The sequence below is a fragment of the Prenolepis imparis genome, unplaced genomic scaffold, assembly GCF_030444845.1.
Source record: "Prenolepis imparis isolate NDT839.2.m4 unplaced genomic scaffold, iyPreImpa1.0 SCAF_9, whole genome shotgun sequence".
In the NCBI taxonomy this organism is placed as follows: Eukaryota; Metazoa; Arthropoda; class Insecta; order Hymenoptera; family Formicidae; genus Prenolepis; species Prenolepis imparis.
Window position 1 is genome coordinate 4,975,922 of NW_028141167.1, and position 18,651 is coordinate 4,994,572.

At 43.5% G+C, this 18,651-nt stretch overlaps 1 protein-coding gene across 3 annotated transcripts in view; it reads right to left on the reverse strand.

Annotated features, from left to right (window-relative positions):
* LOC145940367 (uncharacterized) overlaps positions 1-18,651 on the reverse strand; it is a 278,019-nt gene that overhangs the window by 106,928 nt on the left and 152,440 nt on the right. For 2 of the 3 annotated variants that reach the window (XM_083045439.1, XM_083045440.1), the window contains one exon: positions 5,919-6,786. The exons of the other annotated variant lie outside the window; for it this stretch is intronic. In XM_083045439.1, coding sequence (XP_082901565.1) covers positions 6,488-6,786 — 299 coding nt within the window. In that variant the 3' untranslated portion in view covers positions 5,919-6,487. Of the gene's footprint in view, positions 1-5,918; positions 6,787-18,651 lie in introns of those variants that run through there. 3 annotated transcript variants of the gene reach the window in all.

Below are 18,651 nucleotides of genomic sequence, written 5' to 3' on the forward strand. Positions count from 1 at the left end.
TCTCCTACGGTTTTACTCGTATATTTTCAAAGCACCGTTTCTATCTTTGACCGTCCTCATCGACGAGTTCTTCCTTCTAAAAAAAGAAGCCGAACGGACGTCGTCGTCCTTTGACATTCCGCCGTTGTTGCTTGCCGGTGGAGTTTCGTTTAACGATCCGCCTGAACACCACCATGAAGGGTGAATCTAGCGCGTCAAGCTTCCGACTGAAGAAGGAAGAGAGAAACTTCTCTTTCTCGTCGCGATTCTCGAAGGAGCGAGAACGAGAAGAAGCAAGGAAGCGAGGAAGTAAGGAAGGGCGAGATGGAGTTCCGCGTCTCTCTCCCCCATCATCATCGCGGGGAGCGTTTAATCCGTAACTTTGGCGCTCGCGTCCCCCGAGGGAACGTTCTCTTTGGTTTTCCGCGCGCAACAATAAGTTTTCCCCCGATGCAGGCCTGTCAACGACGCACAATTGGCGGCGGCGGCGGCAGCGGTGGCGGTGACGGGGATCGGGGGTGGGTGGTTCGCTCGGCTCCGGTTGCACCCGCCGCCCCTTGCGTCCCCCTTCCGCCTCTTCGTCATGCCGCACTATCCGACCACCCACCCCATCCTCTTCGGATGGGACTCATCCCATTCTCTGTACGCCGTGATTGCACGGCCCGGGGGCGATATTGGGGTGCGTATGGATCGGCGAGGGGATGCACCACTCACTCTCTCTCTGCCTCCTCTCTCCATCTATCCCTTTCCTCTCCCCTTCGCGTACCTACCGTTCTATCGTTCGTATACGTGCGCATCTCGTCTGTTTCTGCCTTTCCCGTTCCATCGGCTCAAGCTCTTCATCGCCCACGCTCTCTCTTTCTCTTCTCCATCACCCGCTCTCTCTCCTGATCCTTCGTTCCGAGTATGGAGAGATTAGAGGTGCACGCTTTATGTGGACCAGGGTGACCTGAGAAACTCCGCTGTTGAGGAATTACCGATATCGGATATGCGAGCGAGCGCGTATACACTAGCATCCGGGACGCATCTCGGGATCTATGCGTTTGCATGAGGGATAATTCGATGGTGGTATAAAAAAACACTTTTGAGAACTAAATATAGAATGCGGCAAAACTACCGGAGCACGTTTTCTTTTAGTGAATCATAAATTCTTTAGACAATTTAATATTGAATTTTCAAGAAAGGAAGTTTTTTTTTAAGGAAATTCATCTTTTATACGATAACTTGCGAATTTTTAACGCTACTTTATACTCATGGCTATGGAATTCCCGATGATTTGCGATATTCTCTTTTTTCTTTTTTTTTAATATTTATATTTCATTCTTTTTGGAAAAATATAACTGCGTCCCACGCATCGAGCATCAGGGATTCGCATTTTTTTCGGAAGCGAAAATATGTGGCGGCACGTATCAGTTTGTAAATTCGTGCCAGCCGTTTTAGGGTACACACAATGGGCGAGGCCAAAAACGCAACTTGCTGCGGCGAAATGAAATATATGATGTTCAAAATTGAAGCGCGTAATTTGCGCGGCCGGGCGCGGTGTGTATTTTTATTTTCTCTGTGGCGAAATTACAATTTTACCGTGCACGCGATTTATTCCCCGCGGTGCGCCGCGCCCATCGGAACCGCTGTAAATGATTTTCCGCAGTCATCGTTTTTGTGCGCCCGCGCCCGCGCTCCTCCACCCCTTCCGCCCGGGTAAAGTCATTGATATTTAGACAACGCGGTTAATCATCGAATTCGGACGGACCAATCCAGTTACCATCCAATAGTGGCGCGGATTGAAACGCATTCGACCGACTGTGTTCCCGGGCGAAATGCGCGGGGGTAGGAGGCTAAACGAAAAACGGGGGTTGTGTATCTCTCGCCCGGGAACCCTTCTCGACTTTTACCCGTAATCCCCTCGCACGCAAGCCCGACTACTGCGCAGCCGGAAACGAGGGAACCAACCAAGGACGATTAGATCTTTCTCCGGTGATGACGGATGCATCCTCGGAATTGCTGATATTGGATACTTGTGGAGTCGTCAACGTCATCTCGAGACAAGAGCGAAACGAAATATCCTACATTGGATCACAAGATCCGCATCTTTGAGATGGACATTTGGGACCAGGAAGGATTAACGAAGCTTTGAAAATAATATGGGCTCATGTTAAAAAAAAAGAGAATAAAGAAAAAGTTAGAATATTATTATATTTTATTAAAGAATATTATAGAATTATATTTTCGCTGCTGTTTTCACATTTTTACGACAAAATTGTATCAGGGCGTTTAATTTTGAGCAAAATTGCCGATTGTTTTATTATTTATAAATCGCTGAATAATATATTATATTGCATTAAACAAGATAATAATTGAATATATGTATATTCACGGCAAGTATACACAACCGTTTCATGTTATTGTATTTCTACACTTTATCCTTTTTTTCTTTTTTTAATTCTCTTTGTGTTTATTTTAGATAGTCGTTGTTGGATAAAGATAAATTATATCACACGATAATCCGTCGCAAAACTATTTCAGATCGCAAAGGGCAGAATCTTTGCTGACCATTCGATGGAAAATGCGTTGATATCAGATAATTGCGAGTATGGACGAATCAATATAATTCTTAAATAAAATATCACTAACACACATAGCTAAGATATTATAAAGATTTACAATGTAACTTTTCCGAATTTTTATACTCGAAATTATCAAACAAAAAGAGTCATTCATTATACGCAAATAAGATAGTTTTATTAGAATCGAGAAAGTATAATTGTTACAAAGTAAATAACTGCTATATTGTATATATATATAAATTCGGGGGAAAAAAAATATATATGCATATATGTATAATCTAGTAGACTATTTTTTTTAGATTTAATGAGCAACTTTGCACAAATTAAGTCGATGATTCGACTTGAGGCAGCCAAAGCGTAATTAATAATTTCATAATGTCTCCTAAATTATAATTCCTCGTTGACTGTTCGTGTCCTGTCGTAAAAATCGCCGCAACGCGTAAGATCAAAGCGGTTTACGGTCGCAATAAGTGTCCCACCATAACTAACGGCCACCATTATATAACACATTATATAACAGCGACCACCAATCTTCTATGTACGCGAGCCTTCCTCATTATTCCCATACAGGATGCGATCTGCGCCGGACATTAGTAATATTGTACATCAGCAGGCTCTCCAACAGTAGGACGTACAATTTAGTCGTTTACCAGTGACAAAGGGTACCTTCACTACGCATTCATGGTTACATTTACACCACGCATCGGTAGATACAGGATCATTGCCCAGCAATGTAACATATAGGAAACTTGTGCCCGCACACACATACACACGCGCAAGCTCGTACACACATCGGTATTCGTAAACTCGTGGTCCGTTTCCATCCTGACCCAACCACCCCCTCAAACCACCAGCCCCTAACCGTCCGCACTTTGTGCGGCGTCCAAGGGGTGAGAAAGAGGCCAGGGGTGTAGGGGCAGACGCGGGGGCGGTAGAAGGGCGCCAGGCAACCCTCCTAACTCTCTGGCCCCCGGGGGTGAACGTGGGCTGGCTCGCTGCGAGTAAATGGGGCTACGGGAGAGTGGGTGGATAGGGTGAGTTAGGTGGAAGCAGGAGGACTAGGGATATTACGGACAGGACGCCTGAGATATCCAGCCCTCTTCTCGTCCTCGCCGCTCTCTTTCCCCTCGAACGACCATCTCGAGGGGCTTGACTATTCGGGGGAGGAAAGGCGCCCGAGAGGCGGCTAAGGGTAGCGACAGATATAACCGTAACGCACACACGTTCAAGAAGCAGAATTCTGAGTGGAATTTCGTGCGAGTCGAATAGACGGCGGTCTCTGCCGAGACGCCGCCGTTGGTTGAAAAGAGAGAAGGGCGAGGCACGCGGGGGCTCTGCGAGACGAGGGCTCTGTAAAGGCGAGAAGGGTGCGCGAGCGAGACGGAGAGATTAGCTTCCTTGGTTATTAATAAACGCTTCGCGCGGACCTTGATAGCGCGCGTAATAGAACGAGAGTAGTTTACCCTTATTACCTCCCATACCGCTCTTTGACTACCACCGGCCCACGAACCACGGTTCTCGTGATCGCGCCCTTCTTCCCATCCCTTTGCCCTCCCCTTCCTACGTTTCTGCCCAAACTGACACCTATGCTGCCAAGAAGCTCGCCGTTTTCTACTATCCTCTTCCCTCTCTCTCTCTCTCGTAACGGTCGGAGTTATTTACTTTTCCATTACGCGGATGAGGTAACCCATCCTGTTTCGCCGACCATCCGTCCTATTGTCGAACTACGGTAATCCGAGAATTCGTGTGAGATCGAATTGACGGCTCGCAAACGTCCACTTGGTCCTTCAAGTACTTCAATAGACACGAGGAACTATGCGAAGTACACGACAAGTCCTTATCTATCTATGTGTACTTATCTTGTATAAAGTGTGACGATGAAATAGAATGTATACAAAATCGTTGTATGTAGTATCATTTCGACAAAGTCAAAACAGCGGCATTTGTTATTTTACTTTTTTACATACTAGAGATTGCAGGAGATTTCGATTTAGTTTCTAAACTTAATATTAAAAATTATTTAGAGTTGACTAAGAGTATCTTAATATATTCTGATAAATTATATTAGTAAATATTCACAAATTAAAAAACAATTTGTTATTTTAAATAGATTATAACAAAATATTAACGTTTTACTATTAATGAAAAATAAAATTTCTTTTTAGAAAAATTATTGCTTAACATAATTTATTAAAGATACTACAAACGTTTATTTCTTATTAAAGCGATATCTACTTGAAAACAATTTGTAATATACGTTCAATATATGTGCATTTTTAGAATAGCATATAAAAAACGCTGAGCTTTGCATTCTTTACATTAGTATTAGCAATGTTTTTTATTTGGGATGTACATTTCCCTCTATATAGCGGAAGCTTCGCGCTTGTTATTACACAGGGTTCTAATTGGCCGCTACTAGTATTACGACTTATATACACTTTCCTCGGCCAGCAGTAGCAAGTCAGGACGATGCGGTGTTTCGAAACTCTGTTGGTGCTCTTTGTCATCCAAACACCCCGTCGTTATGGTCCTACACCCCGGCTAACCCCCTTCGAGGTTCGTTATGGTTTTAGTTTGAGATGAGATGTTCTCATAGTCCTTCTACTTCCCCTGCTGGTTTCTCTGAGAAATATCTACGTCGCTATTTGAAACGATCTATACATAAATTCACCTTGTCAAGATCATATTGATTATTGCAATATAAAAAAATTTATGCATTATTTTTTGGCATATAATAGTAAGAAAGTTTAAATTATATTTTAGAATAATCGAAATTCTTATATAATTGCCAACTGCTCCAAACTCATTTTCGATTTTGGCAATTTCTTATATAGTATTACATTAAACAATCTTGATTTTTATTTATATGAAGTGTTTATTCAAGATAAGTAGCATAATAAATATTTTAAAAAACATGAATTTATATTTTCTTTATATTTTATTAAAATATCTATCGTATTTTTCTTCACATTTTTGCATTCGCATAAAATATGAATAATATAATCATTTATCATAATAAATTCAATACGTCATTATTAATTTCCTAATTAAAAACATAGACGAAATTTTTGGTGCCATATAATTGCCTCGTTTTGTATTTTTCTCTCGCTCGTTTTGCAATTGTTTTGCAAGTCTTGCCGTACTAAAGTCAGTCCTAATCGTTTCTTAAAATTTCCGTTTGACGTTAATTACTGGAAGAAGAAGAAAAAGATAGAAGGACGTGATGCGAAAGTAAGACGATTAAAAAATTGATAGCGGCGATCCGTGCGCGATGCTCAATTACCACCGCAAGCGTCAACGATCTAATTAAGCATTTTTTTCTTCAACTTACATATGACCATTCGCTTCGAATCGATCCTGCATGGTGATAATCGATTCCCTCACCGAGGGAAACGTCGGAATGATAAGTGCGCAATTCGAGAAAAATGCCGCATTGTTACCGCCAACAGCGATTGGTGTCCTTATTAATTTCGACACTTTCGGTGTCTATCACCCTACCTCTCTTCACTCCCCCTGTCTCCCGTTCAATTCCCCAGGCGTTTCGTTTCTCTCGTTATCGACGGCGGCTTCGGTTCGCCTGCTCCCCATCTCCGTGCTGTTCCATCTTCATCCTCCTACCCGCTCTTTGTACGCCCCGCCGTGGACGAAGAAAAGAGCCGTAAGAGAGCGAGACGCCGCGAAAATACATCGGTGTTGTATATCTTCCTTGACCGTCCGGGGCATAACTCCGGGGATGAATCAGTGCTTCTTGGACCGCACCGGACCCACACCCTCGCAGACTGTCTTCCTACCTCCGTAGCTGCTTCTCTCTCTATCTATCTCTCTTCTCTCCCCTCCTCTCCCCCCGTTGTCGGTTCGCCCGCCTTGGAACCATCAGGGTAGAAGAGCGGAGAGTAACCCTCTTGCCTGAACCTTCATCAACGGATCTAGCAACCCCACCTTTATCAAGAGCCCCCAGTGCTACGAACCCCTTCACCCTCTACCCCGAAAGCGTCCCTCATCTCATCCGCAGCCGTTCTCCGTTCGTCCCTTTTCCACTCTGCCCGCTCTTTCTCTCTCGGCCATCTTCTCGGCTCTACCCTCGTAGTCTCTTTTGGTCCTTCCAGTTCCCTCGTCGTTCTGTCCGCCCCTCCGTCAACCTTCCCGCCGTCCGCTCGCCCCCGCGCACCACCGTTCCGCCCCACGGATCGTAGATTAACGGAACCCTTGCCGTCGCCGGGAGAAGGAAGCTGGGTCGACTCACCTAGTGCAAAGGTGTCATCGAGATGGCGAGATATAGCACGTATCGTGATAAAAGTGGGACGAATTTCCGATTATTTTAGCCGAGCGCAATCGAACTGCAACAGTTCTTCATTAATCCTGCCGCTCTATCAAGATTTTTTATAACTTTTAATTAAACATTACGAGAGAGAGAGAGAGAGAGAGAGAGAGAGAGAGAGAGAGAGAGAGAGAGAGAAAGGGAGGGGGGGGGATTCTAACATAGAGAGTAATTTAATTACTTTCAATAGTAGAATCAGGCTATTTCCAACAACTGGTTAATCGCTATACGAGAGTAAAGTAGCCATGTTAAATGCCCAACTTAATTAAATTTAAACGTTAAAATTCCATTCGCGATGTAATCATTAAATTTACGGAATAATAAAATATTGGATTTACTGTTTTTGCGATGGATATATATATATATATATATATATATATATATATATTATATATATATATAGGTGCGACTGCACGCCGCCTGTTGTAATCGATTATTCTGCACAATGCCGCGCTGCAGCGTCGTATCCGAATTCACATGAAATTACATCTCTCGGCCTCAGCATTACATTCAAATCCAAATTAAACTTTAATCGCCCCTCTCCTTGCAAAACGTAAGAAGATTCAGATTTATCGTATCGCGTCATCACTCGTCGTATGAGATGTAAATGCAAAGTTCTGGGAACGGACGACGCTGTGGGGTCCGTTACTCATACAATAACGATATTGGTAATTAGTTACGTTTTACATAGAATGTGTGCGGTCTCACGTGAAGAGGGGTAGAGAAAGCGCGGGCCACGCTGTATCGGTTTATCGTATGTATGGGAATGCGAGAGAGCGCGGGAATGGGGATCGGGAGCAAAGGGAATTTCCAGCAGACCGCCGGATCGATTGGCTCGAAATTGGAAAAGAATATTAGGTTTCTGATTGAAACGACTCTTCCGAAAATTTCGTCATCCCCGGACGTCCGTGCTGCGCTTTTGTTCCCGTAAGCGCGAAGAGGGTGTCCTCTCGCAGTCTCGCTACCCCACCGTCGACGATAGCCGGCACCCCCGAAACCGACCCGCGCCGATCCCGCGATTGTTTTAACGCTCCATTGAGAGCCGATTAATTACCACCCGGGTGGACCTTTAAATATTTACGAAAGTATCCGGCCGGAACGGCCGGCTTGGCACGATACACGCTCGGCGACCGTCAATATTTGCGGGACCTGTATTGACGGTCGCGCCGGTGAAATATGAATGGTCGAAATTTTAAATAACATTGTGCAGTATCTGCGGCCGCGCTCACGCATGCACGCGCGCATGCACGCATCTATGCATTCGCGTATCTATGCATGTACGTACGTACACACGTGCGTGTTACATATACAGAGAGGCCAGGGAGAAGAATCGCACGACGCGGCACGACCCGCGCGAATATTTCCAAATAAATCCGCGCAACGACATGGCTTGGCCCGGCCGGGCCGCGACTGCGAATATTTAATGTTTGTGCGGACTAAAAATTCGAGGGTTGCGTTACGGGCCGAGTTGCAGCTCACGAGAGCTACCGCAATGCGTTACAGGCTCCGAAATATCCCAGAATCGCGTGATTGCGATCAAGGGGATAAATCGCTCGAAACTCGTTGGAATCGGCTTAACTCTCTCTCTTTATCCGAAAGATTACTATTACAAGACATCGATTCACTCATCTCGTTAACATAATTATATAAAAAAAAAAAAAAAAAAAAACGCTTCAAGTATTTTTTCAACAAATTGTCGGCGTAGGTATAACGATAGAAAGTTATTTCCGACACGAAAGTTATTTCAGTCTCGAAAAATTCCTGCATAATTCATTCAGGTTATGAAATCGATATAATTACAGTAAATTCATTCTTCGATGATAGAATGTATTTCGCTAATTGTTGCATTTCTATAGTAATTTTATTCTGGCCGTAACGTTAAAATCTAAATTCTAATTCTGAAATTTATATTTTAGCGTTTGACGAGAATATGTAAAATACATTTTCTCTACAAAAGATATTCTGTTTCTGTACACTTACGAAAATATTATATCTATTTTGATTACTAAGTTCTAATTTAATCACAGTATTCTATATTTTATCACATTTATCACACAGTTGTCATTAAGTAATCATTATCATTACATTATCAATCGGCTTAGTTATTTAATTCATGTCTATTATACTCTCTCATTATCATTATTTTCCGGTTATCGTGTGTTATAAATCCAAAATGAAGCGAAAATGAATCTTTTATTTTAAATAATATGGAAGTGTTCATTAATAAGTATCACGTGTGAAGGATTACGTTTGGCGAACGTGTGGCGAACGACGAACGATACGGACTACCTTGGTACTGGAGTCTGGGTTGTATCGGCTGTTCAACCAGCCGTGACCATATCTCAAAGTCCCTTTAGGGCGACCCATGTCTCGGACAGAGCGAACGGGGGCCGATTCTACGGCGATGAATCGCTACCTGTGATTATCGGCGCATAGCCGTGTTCTCGTATAGCCGAGGCCCAATTCCGCACAAGTCCACAATCAGCCGAGGCCGGCGATACGCAACCCGCGTGTATATGCTCGCGTTTGTATCTGTGCGCAACGATACAAGGACGACGATGATTCTGTACATGAGACATATGCAAGCGTGCGCAAAGATGCGTAACACATGCAAGTATTCGTGGTACTCGTGTAACGAAAAGTTATTATATGTATAATTGCTCGCATACATATATATATATATATGTGTGTGTGTGTGTGTGTGTGTGTGTGTGTGTGTATATGTTTGTATGTATGTAAGGGGACGTGCGCACGTGTGAATGCGGTTTGTCGTAGCCGTGCGAGCACGTGTATATATGTATGCACGTATGTACGTGTGTGCGTGCGTGCGTCCGTATCTAGCACGGTGCCCACTGGCGTAGGTTGCGTCCATTTTGATACCATACCTCGGTCTATGTGCCAGATGTATGTAAACGAGGTACATGGGGCACATAGAGAGCGTATGTACGAGCGAGCGCGGCTACGTACGTACAGATAGGGTCGACCGGTAGAGTGGTTAGAGGGTTCGGCGGGACGGAGAGATCGACGAGAGAACGAATGGGCAGAAGGGGGTGGAAAAGGGCGAGAGAGGGTGGCGTAGGTCGGAGGTGGGTCGAGAGGGTAAAATAGAGAGGGGAAGGTAGTGAACGCAAGGGTGGATAGAGGTGTGGTTGCTTTAGAGGTGCGTTGAACCCAACCAACGCAGGTAGGTTGACATCAACGTGCCTTGTTCCATTGAAACGTGCGAAATCCATGCGGAATCCACCCCTTCTCCACTCCCTTCTCCCTCGCCTCTCGGTCGTGTCACCCGCATCCTCTTTCCCCCCCGTCCTGATTCTGTCCCCTGCTACCGGTGGGTGGTGTGCTCCGGGGGAGGGAGGGGGAGGGGTGGAGTGATGGTGGCTGGATTTCCGCGATGCGAGGCTGATTTCATAGTGGAGAGGAATACCCAGTGCACGTATCGCGCGATTCTCCGTTTCTCTCTTTCTCATTCTCTCTTTCTCCCTTCCCTCTGTAATTCGCTCTCTGAATCAGGCGGCAGAGTCTTGATGAAAAAAGGTCGGTCATGTGCGGTAGATATAAAATCGACAAGACTGGGCCGGCAGCATTGCCACAGATAGCACAGAGTGACTTTCCTCTACAGAGAGATTGGCTGGTGCCACGAGTAAAATTTCTGTCGTACTCTGCCTTGCACACCGTACCGTTACCATACGATGCGAATCCATTAGGCTGCTTTCCGCAAAAGGTGCTGATAACTATTTATGTCCGTCGCGTGTACGGCTTATACACATCGTCCTTGCCTTCACGCGGTTATTCGGCGCCCATGTGCGCGCTTTGTCGCTTGTAGCTTTTTGCGGTAACAATCCCTGCGATCCGGGACCAGAAATGTTTTGCCATGCTTTCGCTTTACCCCGTTTCATGTTATGTAATAGTAAAAAAAATATTTTTAAAAAAGCTCCAAATCGTACTTTCTTTCGACCATTTACGTAGAAAATTTCGCAAATGCATTCGGGATAATTCTAAATCCTGAATAATTAAGATATTCTCGTACAGGCGACAGTACAATTAACCTAAGAGAAAACTTAATTACGCACGACTGTAATATAGTGCTGTTTCGTGTTTGTAGGTAGAGATTGAATATATAAAGGATATGTGCATTACATGTGTTTTCTCTTACCTACATATATATATATATATATATATATATATATATATATATATCGATAAACGTTTAATAGTCCATTTTTCTATACAAATATTCGATTGCAAATTAATATTTTTCCACACTATTCTAATTTGTCAACAGTTTATGATCCATTATAGTTTAATTATAAAATTTTATTCAAGCGCAACTTTTATTTATTAATTTTTATTTTAAATCAATATATTATCATTATTTGCAATATTTGCGTTCAAAGAAAAATTACATGTTGTATTTTAGATATTTTATATATTGACAAAACTATCAAAAATCAACAATCAATATCTTTGATTATTCTATAAAACTGGAGGATGTCTTGAAAACTGAACTCGTAAGTCGAATGTGTTTTATATTATACCAGTATCAATAGTCGATTCGCGTACCACTCACGTGTGTCCGACTTTTCCCTCGACGCACGTGAAACGCGCAACCTCGAGACGCGCAAACTTTCTCTCCTTGTCACGCGTTTTCCGCTTTTTTTTTACCAGAATTTCCCTCGTACGCGTCACGTGAATCACACACAGGGAGGGCGAATTCGGGTCATCTCATCCTAGTATTTGGATTTGCAAAACGTAAAATTTTATTTAATCACTATCGACGCGAAAAGGCGGAGAAATTGACTCGCTTCTCCACAATTTTTGCATGCTTATCGGCGTGTTTTTTTTCGTTTTTTTTTATCGCTTTTTCATTTGCGGCAATTTTTGCGCATTTTGAACGCACCCCGCGGGCATCAGATGGAATTTGCAGGATGCAGGACGCGGTTGGCCCGCCACGACGAAAGACGGAAAATGTTGGCTCATTTTCCCATAATTTTCCGCGCTCGCTCGTCGGTGCACGTTTGCCCGTTGGTTCCGCATTCGCATCGGAGTGCGTAATTCAGCTGTACCTAACGCTGGTTAAGGGTGGCTCCGGGCGGTCGGTCGGTGGATGGGTGGCAATGGGTTGGTTGCGAGAGAGAGTATGGACAGGGGTGGACAGGCGTTGGGGTGGTCGACGGGCTGGCTGGTTGCTAGTGCGGGGGTGGACGGGTGGGTGGATAGAGACCCGGGGGGACGGTTGCGGGGGAGAGAGACGGGTCGGAGGGAAGAGGTGGCTCGGTTGTTTGTGTGTCAGCCGCGTTGGGACCCTCTGCCCATCCACTCTCCCCCTCCCCCATTCCTCGCTACCTCGGCCACCGCACCCGCTCGACCCGCGCTCTTCCCGTTCAACTACCCCCGCAGAACGCTCCGCACAGGGACGACGTCTGCTGATGTGTTCGCAGAGTTTGCTCTATATGTGTATGTATGTTTATGTATGTATGTGTACGCGTGTGAGCGCTCGCGCGCTCATATACGTCGCGCCTATGTGTTACACCTTACAAACATCACCTCTATGTACTCGGGGCTACTCTATGTGCCGGATATGTAGCTAATACATAGAGAATATTGTACCTCTCTCCCCCGCTTTCTCGCTCTCTGTCTCTCTCTGTCTCTCTCTCTTTATCCCTCTCCTCTGTTCTCTCAACCGCTCGCTCACGGTCCCCTCTGACACACGCACGACGAGGGTCGGTGCGATTTCGCACGCGTGTGTATGTGCACGTGAGTGTATACATACTTGGAGAGACGGGGTGAGGTAGAGAGAAAGGGAGAGAGAAAGAGAAAGGACGGTATAAACTCTCTCTCGCTCTCTCCCTATCTCTATCTTACACGGTCTCTGCGGGGGTGACTTGCAAGGTGGGGCTTCGGGGGGAGGGGAAAGGTAGGTAGGGACATATATACGGAATACCCGCTTTACGGAGACAGGTATTCTCGGAGACATGCACATGGTATCGGGTACCAGTTGCGTAAGTATGTGTGAAACAGGGGAGAGAGAGAGAGAGCAGTCTCAGGAGGTGACACAAAGGGGGTGGTGACTAGTCGCGCATATGTTCGCCTGACCGCTTTGGCCGGCCAAACGCGTTTCTACGCACGTAGGTTTTAGAGGATAATTGAGAACGTGAGACGTACACACGCGGTGATCGATGCGTTCTGCATTAAATGTCAGCTTAATCTTGGAATTAATTGATTAACTCTCTTATTAATGTAAAATTCAAGCCTTAAGCCTCTAAAGGATACTTGAAATAATATTGTTGAAGAAATATTTAACGTCGCGTCACATAATAATTATATAATACATATAAGTCGCAACAACTATTTAATACTCTTTTGTTTGAATATGCTTTCCTAAAAAATAAAATACTCTAAATTTATTAACTTTAGACACCAAAAAGTCAACATTTACTTCTGGTTGTTAATTTTTTTTATAATTGTTTCGCTATAAAATTGTTATACTGCTTTATCTATATTACATTTTATTATAGAATCTATGTCATTGAAATTCATGCATTTTTCATAAATTAATATATTTACGCATAGAAAATTTCTATTTCTGTTACGAGAGAGTTCTGGAGGAAAAAATAAATTCCTAATTTATCTTGTTTTTATAAGAAAGTACAGATAACATGCTTGGTCGGCTGTACGATGCTACACAGGCTTTAGGATGGTCGAGAACGTCAGGTGTATATCGACGCATCGATCGCGTGTACCCTAAGCTAAGTACGTGTTTAACGTTACAGCCAGTTGGATTAATTGTTTATTAATTGATCACTAATACCTTTCGCGCAACGGTAATATCGGAAGATCGTTGGAATACTGCAGCTCTTCTACATGGAATTAACAAACTGAAATTCGAAGCGATACCGTACGAACGAAACGCAAATTCTATCGGATAATTTAAAAATATCGCCCGATTGCGCGAATTAATTGTTTCAGTGACAAAGGGATACAAAACAAAATGTCGGCTTATTAATGAATCGCTCGAATACGCGAACAAAGAGCGGAAGGAAATAAATGGACTAATCATTCGAGTGCGCGATTATGTAAAGAATTGCATTTCTACGTTGTACAGTACATTCATTACGTATGTATGTAGGAAATAAGTCACGGAAACGATAATCGTGAACCACGAGAAGTCCAATACGAAACACGAAATCAAAGTGTCGATATCTTGAAAAGAGAACAATCAGTTCTGTTCTGCGAATTAGTTAGAGAAAAGACAAATATATGCTTTACACGTATGCAAACATATTATGTATATTTAATATTTCATTTCTTCATTTTAATTATAGAACTTATAAGAATTTTAAGAAATTGAAAAATTTTATTACATGGAAAAAAAAATGTTATTCTCTTTGATTTTAAATATCATATAATAACACATAAGTATATCTATGTTCCGTATGCTGCTCTCAGAAGCCTAAGTCTTTTTTTTTAATTGTTTAATTAGACAACTTTACGATTCGATTAATTATAATTATAATTAATTAATTAATAACGTGTAATTGGGCTTATATCGTCAGAAACGCGTGGAAGGCTCAACCCGCGAATGAAATTACCTCGCGAACGAAACGCGGACACAACAAACGACGAAAGAGGCACTAACCATCGAAATAAACGCCACTTGGGAGCGGCGGGTGAGTTATATGCTGTGTAACGTTGTGTCTGCATACGGTCGGACTTGTTTCTCGGCTAGGGGACACACGGTAAGAGGAAAGAGGAGCAACAGCGCGCGACACGAGACCGTTACGGAGGATGTACTCGCTAAAATATTCGCGGACTGAGTTGCTGTGTTTGCGGTGGACGGATATTCACATATACATTCGCTGGTTATTACGGAGACGATAATCGACAGAAAAGTGAAAACGAACAAAGGACCAGTATGTGATATTACGTCGTATTTTTAATTATTTTTATCAGTTGTGTATTGTATTACGTACCGTACGAGGAGAGTAAGAGCCGAGACGTCAACGGCAGAAGGAAGGTCGAGAAACGAGGAACGAAAAGGAGACAGGACGGCGGAAAGGAGACAGAAGGGGGAGGGGGAGTGGAATGGGGAATGTGAAGCGGGCGGAAGGTGGGTGCGCGGAGAGCGAAGCAAGACACTCTTCCCTCTGAAAGGTGGAAGGCATTTCAGCCCGAGAGCACGTTGGCTCAGCTGTGTTTTCTGTTCGGGGGTGGTTGCGGCGTAGCAGGCAGGGCTGGTGCGCGCCAAGGGGATGGGTTGAAAGGGGGGTACAGAGTGTGGGTGGTTGATAGTAGCGTAGTCGGGAGAGAGTGTGGGTGGTTGGGTTAGGTGGATGGCTGGCTGGCAGGCAGGCAGGCAGGCAGGCAGGCAAGCAGGCAGGCAAGCAGGCAGGCAGGCAGGCAGGCAGGCAGGCAGGCAGGCAGGCAGGCAGGCAGGCAGGCAGGCAGGCTGGCAGGCAGGCAAGCACGCAAGGGTACGTCGAGCTACTGCTAGAGGGTGGCGGCTAGATGGGTGGCTAGAGAGCGAGTGGGTGAGGGAGCGGTAAAGGGGCGGAGGGAGGGAGAGAGAGTCGGGTGAGGGTGGCGGGTTGCTGGGCTGCTTTGAACTAAGCCGGGCTGGAGGTGGAGTACACTCGGTGGTTGGCGAAGGGCAAAGGGGATAGGAGAGGCTGGATGGTTGGCTGGCACGGGGGCAGAAGGGCGGCCGGGAGTTGGAGGCAAAGGGGAGTAGGGGGAAGGGTGAGTAGGGTGGTTGAACATCGGGGTCCGCTCGTGGTGTGGGACGGCAAAGGTAGGGTGGATATAGGGTGGTAGTCCTGGACACCGCAGCCAACCTAACTACAACGTGGCTACTATCCACTGTTCTAAATAATTCTATGGTACGATTGCTGAGGGCTTCGGTTGCCTCCACCTGCTTGGTAAATCCGAAATCCACATACCCGCGCGATGTTTCAAGGGGACGGCAAACAGGGTGAAATGAAAAAAAAAAAGATGAAGAAAATATGACGCGCGCGAGCGCGGTGAAACTTCGGCGATGACGGAGCTACGCCTGAACCGGTTTTTAACTATTGGGATCTACGGAGTTCGTGCGGATTACTTGATACAGAAGAGATGAAGGGGGTGGAGGCACCGCGACGGTGTGAGGCGGGTGTGAGAAGGTGTACTTTGCATCAGCGGGCGCGTGAGAAGAATGATGAGAGAGCTTATGCGAGGCTTAATCTTTTTAATGTCGAAACTTGAAGGGTTGTCGTTGAATGTCCCGAAATTGTTAAAGCAATTTGATACTAGAACTTTACACTAATATAAAAATTAATATATATATAAATCTTCAATTTTATAAATAAAAATCTTCTTCTACTTTTAAATGTGTCTGTTTTTAAAAGTAAAACAAGATTTTTTGTCTAACATTTATGTTAGTTGTATGAAATTAACATTAGACATATACGTTAATTGTAAGTCAGCATTTGATGTAATTATATTGACATAAATAAGATAAAAATTAAAAATTATGAAGTTGTTTTTATTTTTTTCAATATCTCAATATTTGATAAATCAATGTTAAATCTGAAAGATAATATTAAATGATTTGTAAAATTCATATATAAAATTAAATTAAAAATATGATCCTAAACGTAATTGATAATAAAATAATATCTATTATCATCAAAGATTTCGTCATCTGCGAATATGTCATGTTAATCATTACGTTAAAGGACGACTATGAAAATAACAGTGCCAGTCACATGCGGAAAAGTCAATATACCCGTTGCGAAAATCCTTGGAGCACCTATTGACCTGCGACGCGCGCGGAGAGTCCTTTGAGTGCGGCGCGAAAGAAAAATCCGACCGGTGTGTCTATATAGAGGAGGCGCGCGGGTGTATCTCCGCGTAATAAACGAATCGTAGAGGACTATTATGCGCGTACACAAAGCCGCCGGTGGTGCACTCGTACGTGCACAAAGAATGGAACAAACGATTTCGCCAACTTTACACGGCCGTACACGTACGAATACTTCGTCATGCGCCAATGTGTGTGCGAGTGCGAAGTTACTGCAGCGGCAGGAATGGCTGGGTAACGTATGTAACATTCGCAAGTGGTTCGCGTATAACTGTATGTGTGTGCGTCCCTTATACCAATGAAAGGTATGTATGCTGCAGACAGCCTTGGTCCAGAGGATATTTCGCAGAAGGGTCGTCGTCGGTCCAGGTCGAATCCTGAGGGTTGCTCGTTCTCTCAACCCTCCGGATCTCTTAACTCCCTTCCTCTCTCCTTCTACTCCTCTCTCCCTCCCTCCCGCCCTTACCGGTTGGGGTCGAAGGCGAAAGCTTCTCCTTTGCTCCACCTTCGCAGGGAACGACCCTGCAACTCGAATGAGACCCTCCCTGTTCCCGTTTATCCTGGTTCCCGTCTCAGGCGAGAGGTAAGATCCTATTCCAAACGCGTACAAGAGACGAGCTCGCCGGAGGAGCTCTGCGTTGCCCGGGAAGAGCTCTCGAAAATAAGATGTTCTAATTTACTAGAAACGTTATTTAAGGAAAAATCATTCTTCGATAACAATTTTAATATAATAAACCAATATTCAGATTCATATGAGATGTATGGAGACGATATACATTTTTAACTTGATTATTGATAATCCTAAAATATGAATAATCATTTCTAGAGTATAAATAAATATCAGATTAAAATGTTTAAATCAGCTAATAATCGATATTTGTAAAATTTCGTATATCTTTCGACAGTATAAAATTGTATAACTTCCAAATTATTTTTCAATATATTTCTAAAAACAGCTAACAATATTTATATTTTCAGTATTTTATTATTTTGAGAATTTTACGATTTTATCCAACTATTATAGAAATAAATCGCCACGCTTGCAGTCTATACGTCAGTCGCGACGCCACCGATTGGACCAGGATACGCTAGGACGAAGGTAGACGAACTAGGACGAGCTCCGGAAATTTAATGATATCTTCCCGAAAGGTTCGTAGCCATCGCTATCTTCGTGTGGCCCGGGTATCTTCCGCCGACAATTTCTTCTCGCAAAGCTCTCTCCCTTTACCGTCAGTTTCTACCGGAGGCGGAAAGTACCTATCTTCAAGTCTTGTAAGTCCAAATACTCACTCACTAACTATTCTACGACGCCTACCAATCTTATATGTTACTGTCGACATGTGTGCATCTGTGCGTGTATTTATGTGTACGTTCGTGTCGAGTGCTTCTACTTATAAGAGCGTATGGTCGCAGATACTTCCACTAACTCTCTATTAGAATCTCATGCCTCTAGCATTTCTTTGTATACAAAGTGCTTTTACTTCGACAGAAGGTGAAGCGCGCGATTCACATTTTTCTATTCAATGGAATATGTAATTTTCGAATATCATTTTTTCCATCGCACAAACGTTCTCCTCACTTAACGCAATAATTAAAAATGTCTTTTTTCGAAAGACAGAAAAAGCTCTTTTTCAATTATCAAGATTCTCTGAAAAATCTAATCATTATTTTCGTTACATGTTGTAAATATATGCGATCCAAAATGTTTGCAATTTAAATATAAATAATAAGATCTAGTAATAATATAATAAGATCTAGTTCTAATATTTGAAGTTAATGCTTTTTTTTTAATTGAATGTCTCGAATTGAGGATTTGAAATTCTTTCTTCCGCTATAAGATAGTATATAGTCGTATATAACTTTCTTTGTGAACTTTGAAATTGTGACTTCCATCTCTCTAAAAAAAATGATTATCCAGAAGTCTTTTCTTCTCATTTCTGTGCTTATTATTT